Raw genomic sequence first — 18399 nt, 5'->3', positions numbered from 1 at the left:
CTAATTGCACTGAAAAATTATTTTTTGTTTTACCGCCCAAAAATTCTTGAATAAGCGAGGATATACCGCCAATAAGAGTTTTCCATGAACAACGGGCTGGTTCCCCACAACACTCCCTCAAAAGTCAAGCAAAATGTTTTAAAAAAAAAAAAAAAAAAAAATCTGCGAAAAGGTGAAACTGTGAGTGCTAAACCGCAGATATGGAGGGTTCACTGTATAGTCTAGCACAGGTGTGTCAAACTAATTTTTGTCACGTGGCACGTTGTAGTTATGGTTTCCCTCAGAGCGCGATTATGACTAAAACCACATAAATGTATAATCCCCTCATGCTACTGCATTAAAAATACAGAACAAATTGATGAGTAACTTGTTTTAAAATCAAAAACTACTGAAAACTGTTGAACTATTATTGATTTTATTTTAAAAGGGGGACAGGTAACAAGAAAGGCTTCCAATTCCCAACATTATTAGAGGTGAAGAAATTTTTCAATTTTTTTTTTTTTTTTTTTTTTTACCAAGAAACATGAAGTCGAGGAGCATGATTTGCTTTCGCGTGCCAAATTAAATGACACGGGCCGCAGCTGGCCAAATTGGTTGGCTTCTCACCATTTTCATTCACAAATGTTACAGAACATTGATGTAATATATAGGTGCTCTCACACTGTGCCAGTTCTACTGTACTGTGGTACTTCATGATTACCTCTCTCTCCCCTATGCCCTGCACAGTGCCATTACTTCAACTTTGGCCAGCTGTGCATGTCCATCTCTTCCAAGTGTGCTGGGTCCAAGTCAATTTACAGAAAAAGAATGGCACACTAGTCCAATAAACCAGACTTTAGGCGGTGCAAACTGGCTAGTGTGTGCTATGTCGTGCTCATTACCCCTGTCACCACACAGTGATTGAATAACTTGCAGATCTGCGAAATATTATAGATGATGGCATGAATGGAAGAGAAAACAAACACACTGTATATGAGTACAATTGTACACCTAACCAATCAATACATATTAAGCCTCACCAATCTGAATGTGGTTTGGCCCGATGCGGAAGGGTGTCATCAGTCCTTCCAAGAAGTCCCTAACCCGCCTGAAGTTAGTGCGTCCAATGCTCCAGGAGCCATCCACCAAAAACACAATGTCCGCCGCAGCGTCAGTGTTGCACTCGAAAGGTTTTCTCGGAAATGCACCTTGAAAAAGACAACGCTCAAGAGTGTGAGTGACTTGGAGAAACCATAGTGTGCTGACATGATGACAGTGTTTACACAACAGGAAAAGATAATGAAACTCCATGCTGTTTGCCTTCAGGGTACTTGTCGTACTGTATAATTCAAGGAAACATGCATTTACACAGATGTTCATGCACACATCATGCTGACACGTGCCTCTCTCAACTCTGTCTAAATGAGTAGAACTATCATGGAGCATAATGATATGCACTTTATAATGTGCAGTACTTGATAATATTGTATATCGAGATCCTTCCCTGAACCTCCTGGAAAAACATATTTGCTTTACATTACATTACATTTTTATCTTCTTTAAATTAATCTTTGGGATGTAACACTGGCTTCTGAAACAGAGTAGTGTGTCTTCCTTTAGCAGTGGTCTCAAAGGACTGGCCTGTACCTGTACCCATTTGTACATACTAAAATACGAGCACAATGCTTATTCTAGTGTTAACACGGTGTTTCAGTGCCAGTTGGAGTTGATCGCCAGTAGCCAGTGGGAGGACTGAGCAAAAGTGCAGATTCTGTGAAACAATGATGAGTGATGTTACGGTTTTTAATTTGGCAGCTTTCTACTTCCTGTTTTGACATTTCCATGAGTGACTGGTGTGGTGAAATAGCACTGAGTGAGGTGTAGAATGCCATGTTAGCTTCTTGGGACTAGTAACTAGCTAGATAACCACCGACTGGTTAGCTGATTGTCACTTGTGATCAAAAGGAAAGGAGTATTGTTTTAACATTTTACATAACAGTAGTAGTTGATTTAATTTTAATACTTGTCTGATAGTTAATGTTAAAAAGCTAAAACATACACACACACACACACACACATATATATATATATATATATATATATACACACAGGTTGGCGGACTTCCTGTGCACGCAGCAATAATTACAGGCTGATGACATAATGGTTTGAATCCGAACTTGCTAGAATATTGTTTTGTTTGTCGCTCGTGTCTTTGGACAAAAGTTAAAAACATGCATGTCATTTATTTATACATATATGACATATGTAAACACAAACAACGCTTAAACCTGAAGCGGAAGGAAGCGCTTCATCCTGTTTTTCCTGAATGTGGAAGTTGGTTGCGCATAAACCCTATCGACCATTGGATTTCGGTCAACCTTAGGTGCGGCTGTAGGTTACCTGTAACCAGAGGTTACCTGTAACCGGTTGGGTGGGAAGGGGTGGCTTGTGTGGTTTCTCCTCTCTGCCCACTGTCGTCCCCTGTTCATCCTTGATTTCCACCTTAAAGCGGTCTCGCTCTTTTTCTTTCTTCCTCTTTTTCTTCTCTTTGGTGGATTTGCCCTGGGGCTCGTCCAGAGGCGGAGGAGAGGGTTCTATAGTTGGTGGCTCTGGCAGAGGGAGGTAATACCGATTGTAGGTTGTGAATGATCAAGATCCCCCGAGGTCACATGCAAACCCCTCAACCTTCAAGCTGGACATTCACTACAAAATATTGTTTTTTAATCTTTCAACTCAGTAAATTGTTCACAATGTAAAGTCACTGCAAACGCTTGTTGTGCTCACACTGTATCAACTTAGAGCCACAACAATTCACATTGAATGTTTATATTATTACTCCAGTCCAGACCAGTAGGACGTTCAGATTTTAAAATGGTTGGCAACAGTTAAACCAACTTGCAAAAAAAATCATTATAATTATTTTTGTACAAAAAACATTACATGGGTATTGGCCTTGCTTGTCATAACAAGATCGATATAGTATAAAGTAACCATACCAGTGTGGCGTGCTGCAGAGGTCACAGGCTACTCAAGAGACAACTACAACTTCATTCTCGAGTCTTATGTGCTCTGTATTCAACCCCTGTCATCAAGCTCAAGGAATAGCAAGATGTGTGTGTGTGTGTGTGTTTTCCTATGTACCAAAATGATTTACCTGCATTCATAGCCACAGTTGTGGTTACAGGGTCTGGATACAGAATGGTAGGCAGAGCCAGCAGAGCCTCCGTACCATCATCCAGGTCTCCTGATCCAGACCCTCCTGGCAACAGCTTCCTCCTTTGACCGCTACGGATCAACTCCTCCTCCCGTAGACCGTCCACTGGACGAGACAAAGGCCCCTTTTTTAAGCAGCAGTTTCAATGGTATGTATGTAGCCCAACTTTGTGAGTCAATACAGTGTCTGACTTCAGTTTCCCTAAACCTGTTCCTTGACTTGGGTCACCGTGGTCAATGCGAGACAATAAAAAACGCACTGAGGGCCGTAAATGGCTCCAGGGTCATACTTTGGACACTCCTCATTTACAGCAAATAAATAGTCGCTCTTGGCTCATTTCGGCTGCACGTTTTTAGGTGATGTGGGCTGCAGACAAGGTCAACAAGTTGCAATTTGAGGGTGAAACTTTTAAGCAGGAAACAATTGACAGGGCTTGAGATAATCACAAAGCCCAAGAAAGAGTCAAAAGGCAGGGGCAAAGAAACTCCCAGACTTCCATAATTCATTCCAGTATGACAGCTAATGTCACGTTTTTCCACGCTGAGGTGCTGAGGCCTGCCTGGACATGTGTGACTCGACACACTATCCTACAACTAGTGGCGTGCTTTTCCAGAAGACTACTGGGCTGCCGTTATGTTACACACCAGCCACAGAGAGGGAATACCCTTACAAAGTCAAATAAGTGATACAACAAATTATGAATGTGATGAAATAGACAGCGACATTGTGGGTGAATACATTATGGAGCCATAACCAGCATCGTCATTTTAATTATGTAAGCATACACAGTATGTTCAAAGACACCTAATTTTCAGCTTCTAATAGTGCACTGATACCCACCCACTGTTTATGTGTCTGATGGAGTGGGGGATTGGGTAAGATTGCAGATTCCACAAAAATGTTACCACTTCCTAAAATAAAGTATAAATTCTATAGTTTCTTGTCAAGAAAAATAGTGAGCGATAGACAGGAAGTTTTCACAGTTGATTCATTCCATGCAGAACAAACACAACTGCTAGTGTCTACAAAAATGATATAAAATACCATTAGAACCTTCATTTGGATTCTAATGCAATGTATGGAAAAAAATACATTAGCGCTGAACCAATATTATGGTTCTGTTGACCTCTCCGTGTGCCATTCATTAAGAAAAAATACAAAATTAAAAAAAAAAAAAAACAGCAACAATCTTACAACTATTTTTTTGTCAAATTGATGGGTTTATAGGTCAGTAGCTGTAATGTCAAATAAAATATTGAAATAAGACAAAATGTGCAATCTGCAAAAATAATGTAAAATGTAACGCTAAAAGCATTTCACACAACTCTTTTGGCATCTCTGCCAGATCACATTAGAATTTGTGTTCATGAAGGATCTTTTTACATTTCATTAAATGTAATACTGTACTTCCTTTTCACAATTACGATCCAGAGTGTTACAATTTAAGTACAATTTAAGTTTCATTAGCTTTGTTTATTAATTTATGTGCTCTATTTTATAATAACATGTATCTATCCATCAGTCTCTCTATAGTGCTTGTCCTCATTAGGGTCGCAGGTTAGCTGGATCCTATCCCAGCTATCTTAGGGCGAGAGGCAGGGTACACCCTGAAGTGATCATCAGCCAATTGCAGACGAGCAGACATAATTACATTAAATATTTGTATGAGAAATACTTATATAAAACAATCAAATGAAAAACAGTAAATATATGGTAAATTATCATGCCTTCTTATCCTGCTGTGCTAACTAGTTTTTAACCTTATATCTCCAAACCGTCGTCAACCGAAGACCCCCACCACCCTAAATAGTAGTTTAGAGAATTAAAAAGAACATATACACAATATCAAAATTAGTGTTTAGATTAACTCTACCTTAAAAACACCTTCCAGGACAAACAGGTTTTAATTCGGTTGAAATAAGGCTAAATTGGAAAAAGGACAAAATAAGTCGACAAATCAGATCTGAGCTATTACTATATTTACTGTCACCCAGCACTTCCAATATCTGCCATCCACCTTGGTGAGTCTCTTACAGGTGAATCGTCGCTTTGCCAGAAGTTTCTCCATGGTCCCATTAAGCATGAGAACTTGGAGGGCATACTCCTGACTAGAGTCCAGTCCTGCAACGGTTGCCCGGCCCCGTGTGGTGGTCAACATGAGCTCTGGCTGTGGCACATCTGGGAAAAAATAAAAAATAAAAAATAAAAAAGCCATACGTTATTGTTGAAAAGTGACTTGGTTGTGTCACGTGAAAGAAACGGCACTATTTGAGTCCACAGCTGGTTCCATGATCAGCATTGTCAAAGTTGTCAGATTGGGCAGGGATTCTCAAAGTGTGGTATGAGTACCAATAGTGGTACGTGGGGTCCCTCTATTGGTATGTGACAGCATCACTTAATTAAATCTTCAAATTGTGCGCAGTTAGTTTTTTTTATGCAGTACATTTGTTAAGTACAGTTCAGTTGTATTTAACTTTTAACCACAATATAGTTGCATTTCATCATTTAGAAATGTTTGTTTTTGAACATTTATTTCAGTATATATGTTTGATGTGGCGGCACGGTGGCCGACTGGTTAGAGCGTCAGCCTCACAGTTCTGAGGACCCGGGTTCAATCCCCGGCCCCGCTTGTGTGGAGTTTGCATGTTCTCCCCGTGCCTGCGTGGGTTTTCTCCGGGCACTCCGGTTTCCTCCCACATCCCAAAAACATGCATGAATTGGAGACTCTAAATTGCCCGTAGGCATGACTGTGAGTGCGAATGGTTGTTTGTTCCTATGTGCCCTGCGATTGGCTGGCAACCAGTTCAGGGTGTACCCCGCCTCCTGCCTGATGACAGCTGGGATAGGCTCCAGCACCCCCGCGACCCTAGTGAGGAGAAGCGGCTCAGAAAATGGATGGATGGATGGATGTTTGATGTGTAATACATTTTAATTGCTATTATTTGAGTAGTTTATTTATTTTTAGTTTGATGAACACTTGGGCCTTCGATGCTTTACGCTACTGTATTTTAATGTTGGCCATGGGGGTGGAACTTGGAGAGCCAAATAGTTTGTGAGGTGGTACTTGTAAAAAGCTTGAAAACCTCTGTCCGAGACCGATAAAAGCAATTTTAAGAAACTGCTGCTTCTTTTACTGGTGCCATGTATCCAAGATGAATAAACTGCCTGTGGTTATTTAATTTTTAGAATAGGTTAGTGTGACTTGAAAAATAACCAAGTTTTCTTCCATGCCCTGTTGGGCGCACTGCTCATTATTTGCACATTCTTCCATTTCAGTTGCCAACAACTTGGCAAAAATACCACATGCAAGTTGCTGTGTGTCAGCTTCATACCATGCAGCCAACAGACGCCTTTATTATATAATTTTTGCAACTGGATAGGGAATTAGGGCAACTACAGTAGTTCAGCATGAAAGAAAGAAAGAAAGATTTGTGCCCATATATCACAAAAAAATATGAACGGAGCCATTTTTTTTTAAATTTAAAATGTCGAAAGATGAGGTTCGATGACCCCTGATGCACGGGGATGTTAATGCGAGACAACGTCTAACTGAAAATTGACAAATATCTATTTGTTCGCCAGTTTACAGACAACAGTGTCACAAAGAGAAGGTATTTCCAATCCAATGCCCTTTCGCTCTAAGAGCTTTAAAACTGGAGGACATGCATATGCAGTACTCATAGTACAACAGCATGTGTAGTAAACAGAATATTATACCTATATGTGTTTGGCCTTGTTAAAAGAGGAACAATATCGTGCTACAAAAGTCTCTTTTGGTCAGGCAGCAAGTTGTCACAGGATTTTGGGCTCTGGCTGCAGGGACTGACTCGCATTCCTAAGGATGAATCAGGACTATGTAGTTGGTAGCCAAAAGCAAGGGTGCCGAAAAGTCATATGCAGCGGAATGTGTAGAAGTCAAATGCCCCTGAGATCGTCCAACTTGGAATTCAACAAAAATGTTGGGAAAAATACGCCACTTAAGTCACACATAACAGAGGAGTTCCAACAGCCATCATGCATGACATCACACCAGACATCATACCGGAAGCAACGAACTCAACTCAACAAATGTCAAATGACTTGAGGAGGTATGGTCTGCTTTTTCTTTAGCCTTTTGTGGCTGCTTTTGCAACACTTGAAAAGATGACCGTCATCATGGCAAAATATCATGTAAGGTCATCCATTAAAAAATTCATTAATTAATTAATAAATAAAGAGTTGTGTCGGGCACATATGCAACACAAATATATATATATTTTTTTTAATATTTGGTTATTCTTCAGTCTTTAAAGTTAAAAGAGACACATACAGTCTCTAAAGTTAAAAGAGACACATACGCTACATTGCCAAAAGCATTCGCTCACCTGCCTTGACTCAGATATGAATTTAAGCGATATCCCATTCTAAATCCAGATGGTTTAATATGTTGTTGGTTCTACCCTTTGCTGCTATAACAGCTTCAACTCTTGTGGGAAGGCTTTCAACAAGGTTTAAGAGTGAGTTTATTGGATTTTTTTACCCATTCTTCCCAGAGCATATATTGTGTACAGTATGGGCCAATGGCAAATGCAGATTAGGTTACCATGACACTAGGGGGCAATACTAGTGGTTTGCATGAGGGAAGCAAGCGGCTTCGACTTGTTGAATTAGAGCCCAGAGTGTGGGAAAAAGGTGAGTGCCCTTAAAGAAAATAAAAGAATTTTCACCCGTAGAGTCAGCACTTCATCAGCAAGCTGATGATTTCCACTTGTCAATTAGTGTGTGGATCTGTGCGTGTGGACACATCGCTAAAGATAGGATATTTTGCCCAGCCTAGCTGCCAGGTTATGGATGGAGAGACTTGGTGTGGGGGTTGGTTACTATGTAAATTACACCCAATTTTACAGAAATGCAGAACGTTCAGAACATCTTTAATATAATTTTAAACTCATCACGTCACCACCCTTAAAAATAAATGACTCACAGATCATTTGATAACGGAATGTACCGGAAATGGCCTTGTACGTGCACATGCGGCGCAGACTCTCTGTAACTTCCACTAACAACGCAAGTTAAGCTTAGCTCCTCCCCAGTCGGGATGTATCACGTCACCAAACTTCGTTGACACCTGTTCCTGTTTAGACAGGGCTTTGGCAGCATCTTGTGGCATTTCAAAAAGAGCACAATAAAAACCAAATTCGTTTTTCAGCAAATAGTTTGGGCTATGTTCCATGGAAAAAAATGCAAATAGGCGAATTGGTGACTGGTGAACTGCACACATGCGGGGGAATTCTATACTTCCATGCACGACGTGGAAATAGTATTTTACTGTAATTATGAACAAATGTGGTTGACCAATGTCCCAGAACTGACTGAGTTTACTACGGTTTACTTTTGTACCTTTATGACAGTGGACAGGTATAAAAAAAATAATTGAACCAAATAGTATTGCTCATTTGAAACGAGGCTGAAGAGTCTCACCTGAGATAGGTCTTATTCGGACCTTGTAGCTCTGAATGGGACCATCCGTCTCTTTCCATTTCATCTGCAGTCTGTCTTCAGACAGGACCGTCAGCTTAAGACGACCTTGGCAAAGATATAAGAAAGATGACGGCAGGATTTTAGTCAAACACTTGACCTAGACTTAGACGTGTGATGACAGAAATAAACTGGCGGAACTGTCAGGAACTTTCTCCATGTCTCCTGTTATTCCCATGTCATTCATTTCCTTCCCCAAAAATGATCACTTGTTTCCTCATTTGCATGATTTCCAGCAGCGGGTTTCCCAACAAGCAGCATCTTTCATGTTTCTGCCTTCCCACCCTCCATCCAGCCCCCGCGCTGCAGCTGCCCCCTCACCCGTCAAAGCACGTCCTGTCCTCCCGTCCCCTGAAGAGACAGGAAGAGGATGCTAAGGCGGGCCACGAGTGTCAGAGGTCATGTCAGAGCCCCGTCACAGAGTTACAGAGTGCCAGTGTTTTGTATGTAACATGGATGAGTTATAGATAGCGCATGAGGGTAAAAGGTGGTGGAGACAAAGAAGACAGAAGAATAATCAAGAACGGAATGATGTGCTTCTATAGATACCATATGATCCTCAACACTGAAAAAATACCTTTCTGACACACATGATTGTACGTCTGTCTGCCTGTGTGGTTTGGGTCATGGAGCTCTGAAGGGTTCAGATCGGGTCTTAAGTAGACCTAGACGAGTACTGTGTCTGACAACCCAGTGAACAGCAATACTCTTTTTAAAGAGGCAGCCAAGTGCACAGCTCAATTTGGAAATAATAATTACATTTTTATATTTTATTTTGTCATCCTATTTTTTTTTTAGTCCTGTTGGAAAAATCTCTGCTCTATAGTATATTCCATGCTGCATGCATGACACCTCATTAAGAGCCATATCACAGACTAGCAAGACAAGGGGGAGATCATGAAAGAATAAGGTTCTGAATATTACGATTTGGTGGCTCGATCGCCTTTTTCCATGGCCAGGTCAAGCCAACTTGACGGCTGCCTTGTAGGCATTACGTCACATTTTCGGCATGATGAGGGTGAGCGCCAGGGTTGGGCATTGTTTGAATTTGAGCAATTCGGGTTCTGCTTCTGGTTCCTTAGTTGGATTCCGGTTCCAAACGATTCTCGATTCAGATTCTTTTAGGGGGCTGGGTCAAAATGGTTTGCATGGTTTAAATAAAGGGTGTCCAAATTATTGACATCCATTTTCTTCGCAGCCCGCAGCACAGACTAAAATGAACATTTGACTCCAGGTTTTACCTAAACCAATTAACTAAAAGGCAATGTGTGTGGAACTGACCCAATTGACTTAAAGACTTGACTAAAGACTTGCCTTAAATATAGCATTGTTAAAATAGTTATTTTAACTGTTTTAAATATTATATTTTATTGTGTCAGTCACCCAGTTGACCGAGTGTTGACTTCACTGATAGTGCTATATAGCTGCCCCTGTATTCTGTTTCATCACATCAAATGGTTTATACGTGCAAGTTTTAACTTGACTTCTTGTTTTAGCCCAATGTTAAGTTTTTCTTTTTGTTTTTGTCATCGCCACTTACGTTGGTAGCGTCAGACGCTACACATCAGGGAAAAACTCCTTTGGACAAATTTAATCTTATTCCAAATGTTGCACTGAGGCGACTGGTCATTCATTTTAACAAAGTTAAGACACACTTTTGTTCGCCGCCGCTGGCGTTGGGCACAAGCACTTCATCGTGCCCGTTCTTCTTTGTTGGTTTACGCCATTTCTTCGTTACTTTTCGCCACTTCTTCTTCGAGGCTGGAGGACTAGGCATCGAAACTGGGAACCGAATTCTTTTAATTCACGTTAGTCCCGGTTCCAATCGGTTCTCGATGCCCAACCCTAGTGAGCGCTTGACTAGAGAAGATCTGAATGCTGAATGCTTCAACTGATTTAAAAATGTGAACAGTTCAACCTGCAGCTTATCAAAAAAATTATTGATAGGAAACACATTTTATGGTGAGTAAAAGAGAAGAAAAATCGGCAAAATCGCAAATAAGATGCTTCTTTGTTTAACCCGCAAGGTTTCAAACAGGAGAATAAGTTGGGGCTTAGAGTTTGAACTTAATGAAACATCAGTTACATTTTTCTTACACTTGTACAATAATGTTAAGAGGTCTGCCTTATTAAGTTGACTGCCTTCAGCATAATTACTCCATATTTTCTATGCATCTGTTTTTTGTTTCAATTAATAATAACAGCGGTTAACTTCTTTTTACATTTGTATGAGTTAAAAATCCCAATCAGTTAAGAACTTTATAAATTGCCTGTATTGTTAAAATAAATTTTATGTATGTTGGCAACAGATTATTTCCATAATATCATATAGTTAAAAAACAAACAAATCTAAAGTAAAGGAAACCACAATACTTGGGAAGGGTGGCCAGTCTATCCCCTTCGTAATTTGCTTTGAAAAATTAGGGAAGAAGAAGTAGAAAACAGAATCAATGATGATATATTGTAGTATGAATTACTATAGTTAAATGTTAAGTGTAGTATTTAATTGCCGCACACGTGGTGCTGTCACAGTGATGACAGACCGTATACCTTGGCCATGAACTTCTGATGACACCAGCAGGACGATAAACAGGAAATGCAACATGATCCAATGAAATGACAATGAGGATGTTGAGGAAGAGTCTGGTTGGTGAAGGGACATGAGACCTGAAAACACAAAGCAAGAGTAATATTTGGTCATGTCATTGATATAGCACAACTTTGTTTTACTCTTGTATGGTGGATAAGAATGTTAGAATTATACTTAAAACATTGTCTGTACAGAAATGAAGGTTTTATGATGGTGACATAGATTCCTTACGGGTTTTCGAGAAATCTTGACTGATTTTTTTTTTTTTGTCTTTAGTTGCGAACAAAAATTTTGTTACCAGCACAAAATGGCGGCAGCGAACCAAGTGCTTGCTTACAGAAGTCCGCTGGCTTGCTGCTAACAAACAATGCGAAACGCCACAGGTGGGGTAATGAAACTACAGTAACATCAATATTGAGGTAGTTATAACCCTTTTAAGCATTGGATATTTGAACACAAACAATACAACAAACAGAATATATAATAACACTCACAGACAGGCATATAAACTTTATACTGTGCAAAAATCAATTAAAATTACTGCAGCTGACTGAGTCAGTTGTGACCGTCTCCTTCATGTACGTCCTTCATGTTTGTCCGTATGTGTGTTGTCAAGTGCCACCTGGTGGCCAAGGGCTGCACACCAGAAAGAACACACTGTCAATGGGCATTGAAGCATGAAATCATGATGTACAAACCGCTTAATTCTTTACATTCTATTTATTTACTGTATGTTCTTACAATACAGTCCATTTGCCTTTTTTAAATTAAAAAAACAAGTTACAAAAAGGTTTGTTTTGCGGGGCTGGAACGGATTACTGGCATTTCCACTCATTTCAATGGGGAAAGATGATTTGAGACTGGTTTGAGTTGTGAGCATGGTCTCGGATGACAAAACTCCAATGTATATCTGTTTTCATTATTTCCGATGGAAAAGACTGATTCGACATTGAAACAAAACAGAGGTCAACTCGTATCACGGAAGCGATTTTGTTCCTTAAAAGCGCTGATGTGTACTGCTGGTTTGTGGGTATTTGTGGGAATAACAGTCCAATTAGGAATTTCCTGTGGGAAATGATTTATGACAGAGTCTGACTACAGGTGCTCCTCCATTACAGACCCTCGGACTTCACACAGGTAATGACACACATAGGTCTGTAATATTAAGACTCACACTGCTCTTCAAAAGAGCTCATAAAACTAACAAGCCTCTTTCCTGGGAGGGTGCCCATTTCAAAGTAAACACCTCATTCACATAATTCTCTGAATGCTTTTGTCCGAATACCTGTAGAGGAGATAATAGTGGGAATGGGAGAACTTACAATTATAATAGTGTCCCCTGCCAACCTTGAAAAACTGTTCTCTATATATTGGAACCTTGCGAGGGATGAGAGTCTGAACGTAGCATTGAAGGACGTGACGTCGCTATGCTTGGTCGCCCCAAGCTTCTATCTAGACACTAGCAGACGCCCGTGTTCTGGACCAATCCGAGAGATGCTGTTTTCCATATGTAAATTGGAGAAGATGAACGACTCAATCAGAGCAAAGCTCATTTACACGTTGCATAATAATAAGAAATCAGAATTCAAAAATGAATGTAACAATTATGAAAGGAGTCTTGATTCCATAAATGCTCAGTGGGCAGGATTTAAAAAATGCAGCAGGCTGTACTGTATGTGGCCACTGGCCAGCAGACCACATTTGCCCACATTTGAAATTGTCCATAAGTATGAATGGTTGTTGGGTTATATGTGCCCTGCGATTGACTGGTGACCAGTCCAAACTGTATTTTGCCTCTTGCCCAAAGTAAGCTGGGACAGGCACCAGCTCACCTGCATCCCTGTATAGAAAATGGGATGGATGGCTGGATGGATGCCAATATGGGACACTGACATTTAGACATAAGAGTAAATACAATAAAATAATAAAGAAACGTGATAATCCTTGGCGTGATAAAGACGACCAGAGAAGAGTTCAAGCATGCCATCATAGGTCTGATGTGCATTGTATTCTCATGCCTTTCATGTGTCTGTGCTTGCCTGAATATTGCCATGAACTACACTTCTGACAGAGTGTCTGCCTGCCTGTCAGACACACAAAAAGTAGCAGTTACGGAATCGTGGTGACTCCATTTTGACCCCCTTTTAACCATTTCTGAAAGTGTAAAGCAATAATACCGACATTACTTGTAGCTGGGTTGTTAAATTGTGTACTGTAATAAACTAAACTGCATACTGTAATACAGACACATAAAGTAGCTAAAGTTCATATTGCATACATTTAGAGTTACAGTATAGTTATCTTTTTGTTGACTTCAGTTGTGAAGAGCTAAATTGTAATCATATACTATAATATCGATCTAATATAATAGTATTATAATTAGAGACAATTCATAATTTAACTAATTGATTATCAAGCTAATTGTTTTGACTTTGGAAAACAACGATCAACATTTTTGCCGATTTTCTGGCAGATGTTACGAATCAAACCAGTAACGGAATCATAATAAATTTATCGTTTGTGGATTTTCTAAACCAGCAATTTGAACTATAATAATAATATAATAAAAATCATGTTCTCTTTTTGAATAAAGGGATGGATTTTTTTCATTGAATAATCGAAAAAAATTGACAGATGAATCGATTATTACAATAAGTAGTTGCAACCCGAATTATGATATTATTCTATAGCATACATATGATGTATAATAATATAGAAATTACAGAACCAAAAATATTATGACTTGTTTTCACCATCTTGCTTTTGTTTTGTGATTTTAATCTGTGTTTTGCAATGTTATAGTTTTGTTTTATCTTTTCATTTATGTTGGAAATGTTACCTTTTAACACAATCATTATTTCTTTGCTCCTGTAAAACACTATGGATTTGTATTGTGTATGAATGGTGTTGGGTGGCACGGTGCCTCACAGTTCTGAGGACGGGGGTTCAAATCCGGCCTCGCCTGTGTGGCATTTGTGTGTTCTCCCCGTGCCTGCCTGGGTTTTCTCCAGGTACTCCGGTTTCCCCCCACATCCCAAAAACATGCATGGTAGGTTAATTGTAGACTCTAAATTCTCCATAGGTGTGAATGTGAGTGTGAATGGTTGTTTGTTTATATGTGCCCTGCAATTGGCTGGCGACCAGCTCAGGGGGTACCCCGCCTCTCGCCCGAAGATAGCTGGGATAGGCGTCAGCATGGCCGATACCCTAGTGAGGATAAGCGGTTCAGAAAATGGATGGATGGATGAATGGTGCTATACCATCAACTTACTGTGCATTATCGGCCATAAAAATGAAGGGTACATATAGACAAACAACCATTCACACTCACATTCATACCTACGGGCAATTTAGACTCTTCAATTAACCTACCATGTATGTTTTTGGAATGTTGGAGGCAGACACGGGGATAACATGCAAACTCCACACAGGTGAGGCCGGATTTGAAACTGAGTCCTCAGGACTGTGAGGCAGATGTGCTAACCAGTCGTCCGCCGTGCCGCCCCGGCCATAAACTGAAAAAAATCTAATTAAAAAGTCTGTATGGTGGTCACTGAGCACACCTTGTGCCACATAAGGACGTATTCTTCTGCTGCTACATCAACTAGTTCATTGCACGCCGTTTGATACCTTGAAATGTCATACGGGAATCATTGAAAACAGATCAGCAACCCATTAAAGATAAAATAAAAATAAAAAATAAAAATGTATTAAAATGACAAAGTGGATTTTTGTGGAAATTAAAAAAAAAAAATCATATCTTTTATTTTATGCCCACATACTGTATATATATGTCCAACACTAACTTACAGGAAACACCTATGAAAAACACGTCAAGACCAGAAATATAAGACAATCAAATGAAAAATAGTACGTACGCCGGCTTGTGCTGTGTGACAACGGAATCTAACGCCGCTGGCAAAGTAGTTTATGGCACGCATTTCGTAACCTCAGAAATTCGTCTGAGAGGACCGTTATAAACAGAGGACCCCCTCTCTATGTATATGACATCATACCATAAAAATACGGGGAATTATGCACGAACGAGCAATATTTAGTGCGTAAATTAGCTTGTCGCTAATACCGACGTTGAACAGCAAAGTCATAACCATAAATGTAAAATCAATACTATAATTACAAACTATATAATTCAGCGAACAATGTGCTAACTTTGAGATGAAAGCAAAAAAAATAAATAAAAAAAAGTCTTGTTTGTCAGTAAATTTGGCAATTGTGTAATTTAGCTTGCTGGAAAAAAATATTTTGGAATTTTGAATGTTATAATGACATTACCAAAAATCTAATTACATTTAAATAATAATAACAACAACAACAACGTTGCTGGAAGAAAACACAAAGTCAAGCCATCTTTGTTTACGTTTGTCGAGCAAAGATTCTCACCTGCGCTGCAGTGACAAAAGGATGAAAACGGCAAAGGCAGACAAAGTTGATAAGATAAAAAGTCAAGATTAGAGTATTTTCACTACGACGTGATTCAAAACAGAATGCAAAAGGACAAAGGTGTTTTGCTCCGTTTTACTGTGTCAGGCGAGGGGCGGCAAGGTGAGCGCTTACCTGCCCGGTGACGGTGTAGCTCGGGGTCCAGGCTAATCGAAGCTCTACGTGAAGAGCATATTCTTTCGGAATGTGAGCGGGCAACGACACAAAACTGAGCTCCCACTGTAATTCTGCGCCCAATGGTCCTGCACCGGCTCGTGTACGTGTGTGTGTGTGTGTGTGTGTGTGTGTGTGCTTTTTAGAGGGAAACGTGATTCCAAAACTTAGCCGTGGCCTCTCCTTCATGGGCGTCCTATCATAGACATCAAATGTACTTAGACAACGCATTGAGCAGAATTGCCCGTTGCTGGGTACGTCAGGGCGTCCGCCATACTGGATGTGACAAATCTGTTCCGTATACCGTTCTCAACTGTTGTCACTCTGGAAGTCGCACTTTCCAATTATCCAATTTTAAGTGCATCAATCAGGTGTACTTTGAGTGTCACATGGAGAACAATTACGGATAAAACAAAAGTGGAGTGCAGTTGTCCTCCAACCCTTTACACCAAGCCCCATCTCAAAAAATACTTGGCTCTCCAATTAAGTCCATCAAGACAACATTAAAGTACAGTAGTGTAGTAGGCCGAAATCTACATCAAAAATTGAGGCAGCGATTTAATTTAATATTATTGTAAACCACTGTAACAGTCTGAAAATTAACACTGCGCTTAAATGAAAAGCTGTCCTTGACTAAGGATTAAATTCAATAATATTACACATGAAAGTTTAATAGTAAAAAAATAAATAAAAATCGATTAAATGTGAATGTATTGTAATTTAAAGTGAAATACAACTGAACTGTTGTCACTGATGGTGTAGTGGTACACTTGCCTGACTTTGGTGTGGGCAGTGTGGGTTCAGTTCCCACTCAGTAACAATGTGAGTGCAAAAATGGTTGTCTGTGTCTATTTGTGCCTTGTAACTGACTGGTGACCAGAGGGTAGTCCACCTTTTGCCCAAAGTCAGCTGGAATATGCTCCAGCAACCCATGACTCTAACCAGGATAAGCGGTGCTGAGAATGGATGGATGAATGGACAACTGAACTGTACTTAACAAATGTAATGTGGATTAAAAACCGTTGAAGGCAGTTTGAACATTTAATTCAGTGAGTCTTTCATGTACCACCAGAGGGAGCCCGCGTGCCACTGGTAATACTCGTACCACATGTTGAGAACCACTGGCCGAGAGCAGTGATTCTCAAAGCTCGTGCAGGGGTGCCAAACTAATTTGTTGTTGTGGGACACATCATCGTTATGGTTTCCCTCAGAGGGCCCTGATGACTATGGAAACCAGTTATTTTGTCACGTCACCATATTATTTCATATCCACAATTTTCCTGGCAATTCATTGTTACGTATATTGTTAGCAACTACGACCCCAATTCCAATGAAGTTGGGACGTTGTGTTAAACCTAAATAAAAACAGAATTGCAAATCATTGTATTCTGTTTTTATTTAGGTTTAACACAACATCCCAACTTCATTGGAATTAGGGTTGTAATTGAATTTGAAATCAGAAATCATGGAAAACTGCGGCACACAAATGTTAGGTATACAACTATTGTTCACTTCGTGTTAAAGGATTTGGTGGAAAAAAATGCTTGTAATATCGGTAAAAAGTGAAGACAAATTGTACGAAAAGAACAAACCTATTATGCAAGAAACACTTTAATTGCTTTAGTGGACCACATAAAGTGGTGTGGTGGGGCGGATTTGGCCCCCTGGCCTTGAGTTTGACACCTGTGCTCTCGCTGTATGTGAAAGAATCACTTGATTAAATGTTCAAATTTTGTACAAGGTTGCAGTGGCTTCAACATTAGGTGGGGAAAAAATCCAGTTCAATACTTTTGTTAAGTGCAGTTGTTTCAATTTTTAAGTACAATACATTTGCATTGATTTAGAACTGTTTGTAGGTGGCACGGAAGTTGACTGGTTAGAGCGTCTGCCTCACAGTTCTGAGGGTCCGGGGTTCAAATCCCAGGCCCGCCTGTGTGGAGTATGCATGTTCTCCCCGTGCCTGCGTGGGTTTTCTCCGGCATCCCAAAAACATGCATGAATTGGAGACTCTAAATTGCCCATAGGTGTGAATGCAAACTCCACACAGGCGGGGCCGGGGATTGAACCCCGGTCCTCAGAACTGTGAGGCAGATATGTTAACAAGTCTATCACCGCGCCGCCTAAATTTACATATTGTCTTTAATTACATTTTTCCATACTAATTGGTGTCTTGTTTTGATATGATAAATATGTAATGACACATATATAACCTGTTCATTCTCTCAAATAATAAATAGTTTTTAAAAACAAATGCACATTCACCAATTACGGCACACACGTGCACACACACACACACAAATATACTTGGGCACTTATAAATGTTTACTGCTTACGTTTAGGATATACTAGGCAGGTATGCATATGCACGAAACCAATTATCTGTTTTTCTAATGTTTAGCGTATTAACAGCTACCAATATGTGTAACACTATTACTGTAATGATAAATATTTGATTATTAACATGAAATATGAAATTTGTCTATCC

At 39.8% G+C, this 18399-nt stretch overlaps 1 protein-coding gene across 4 annotated transcripts in view; it reads right to left on the bottom strand.

The window, feature by feature from the left end:
* LOC133407385 (collagen alpha-1(XX) chain) overlaps window positions 1-16101 on the bottom strand; it is a 51335-nt gene extending 35234 nt beyond the window's left edge. For 3 of the 4 annotated variants that reach the window (XM_061685209.1, XM_061685229.1, XM_061685238.1), the window contains exons 1-7: window positions 15876-16101; window positions 11261-11377; window positions 8654-8758; window positions 5228-5371; window positions 3134-3298; window positions 2397-2588; window positions 1020-1187 (exon numbers count right to left, since the gene is read on the bottom strand). In XM_061685209.1, the coding sequence (XP_061541193.1) occupies window positions 1020-1187; window positions 2397-2588; window positions 3134-3298; window positions 5228-5371; window positions 8654-8758; window positions 11261-11372 (886 nt within the window). In that variant the 5' untranslated portion in view covers window positions 11373-11377; window positions 15876-16101. Of the gene's footprint in view, window positions 1-1019; window positions 1188-2396; window positions 2589-3133; window positions 3299-5227; window positions 5372-8653; window positions 8759-11260; window positions 11378-15178; window positions 15194-15875 lie in introns of those variants that run through there. The other variant, XM_061685218.1, reaches the window with a different exon arrangement.
* Between the last annotated feature and the right edge of the window lie 2298 nt (window positions 16102-18399).

The sequence above is a fragment of the Phycodurus eques genome, chromosome 1 (assembly GCF_024500275.1).
Source record: "Phycodurus eques isolate BA_2022a chromosome 1, UOR_Pequ_1.1, whole genome shotgun sequence".
Lineage (NCBI taxonomy): Eukaryota > Metazoa > Chordata > Actinopteri > Syngnathiformes > Syngnathidae > Phycodurus > Phycodurus eques.
The sequence above is the reverse complement of the archived record's forward strand: the minus strand, read 5'-3'. Positions and strand labels throughout refer to the sequence as shown.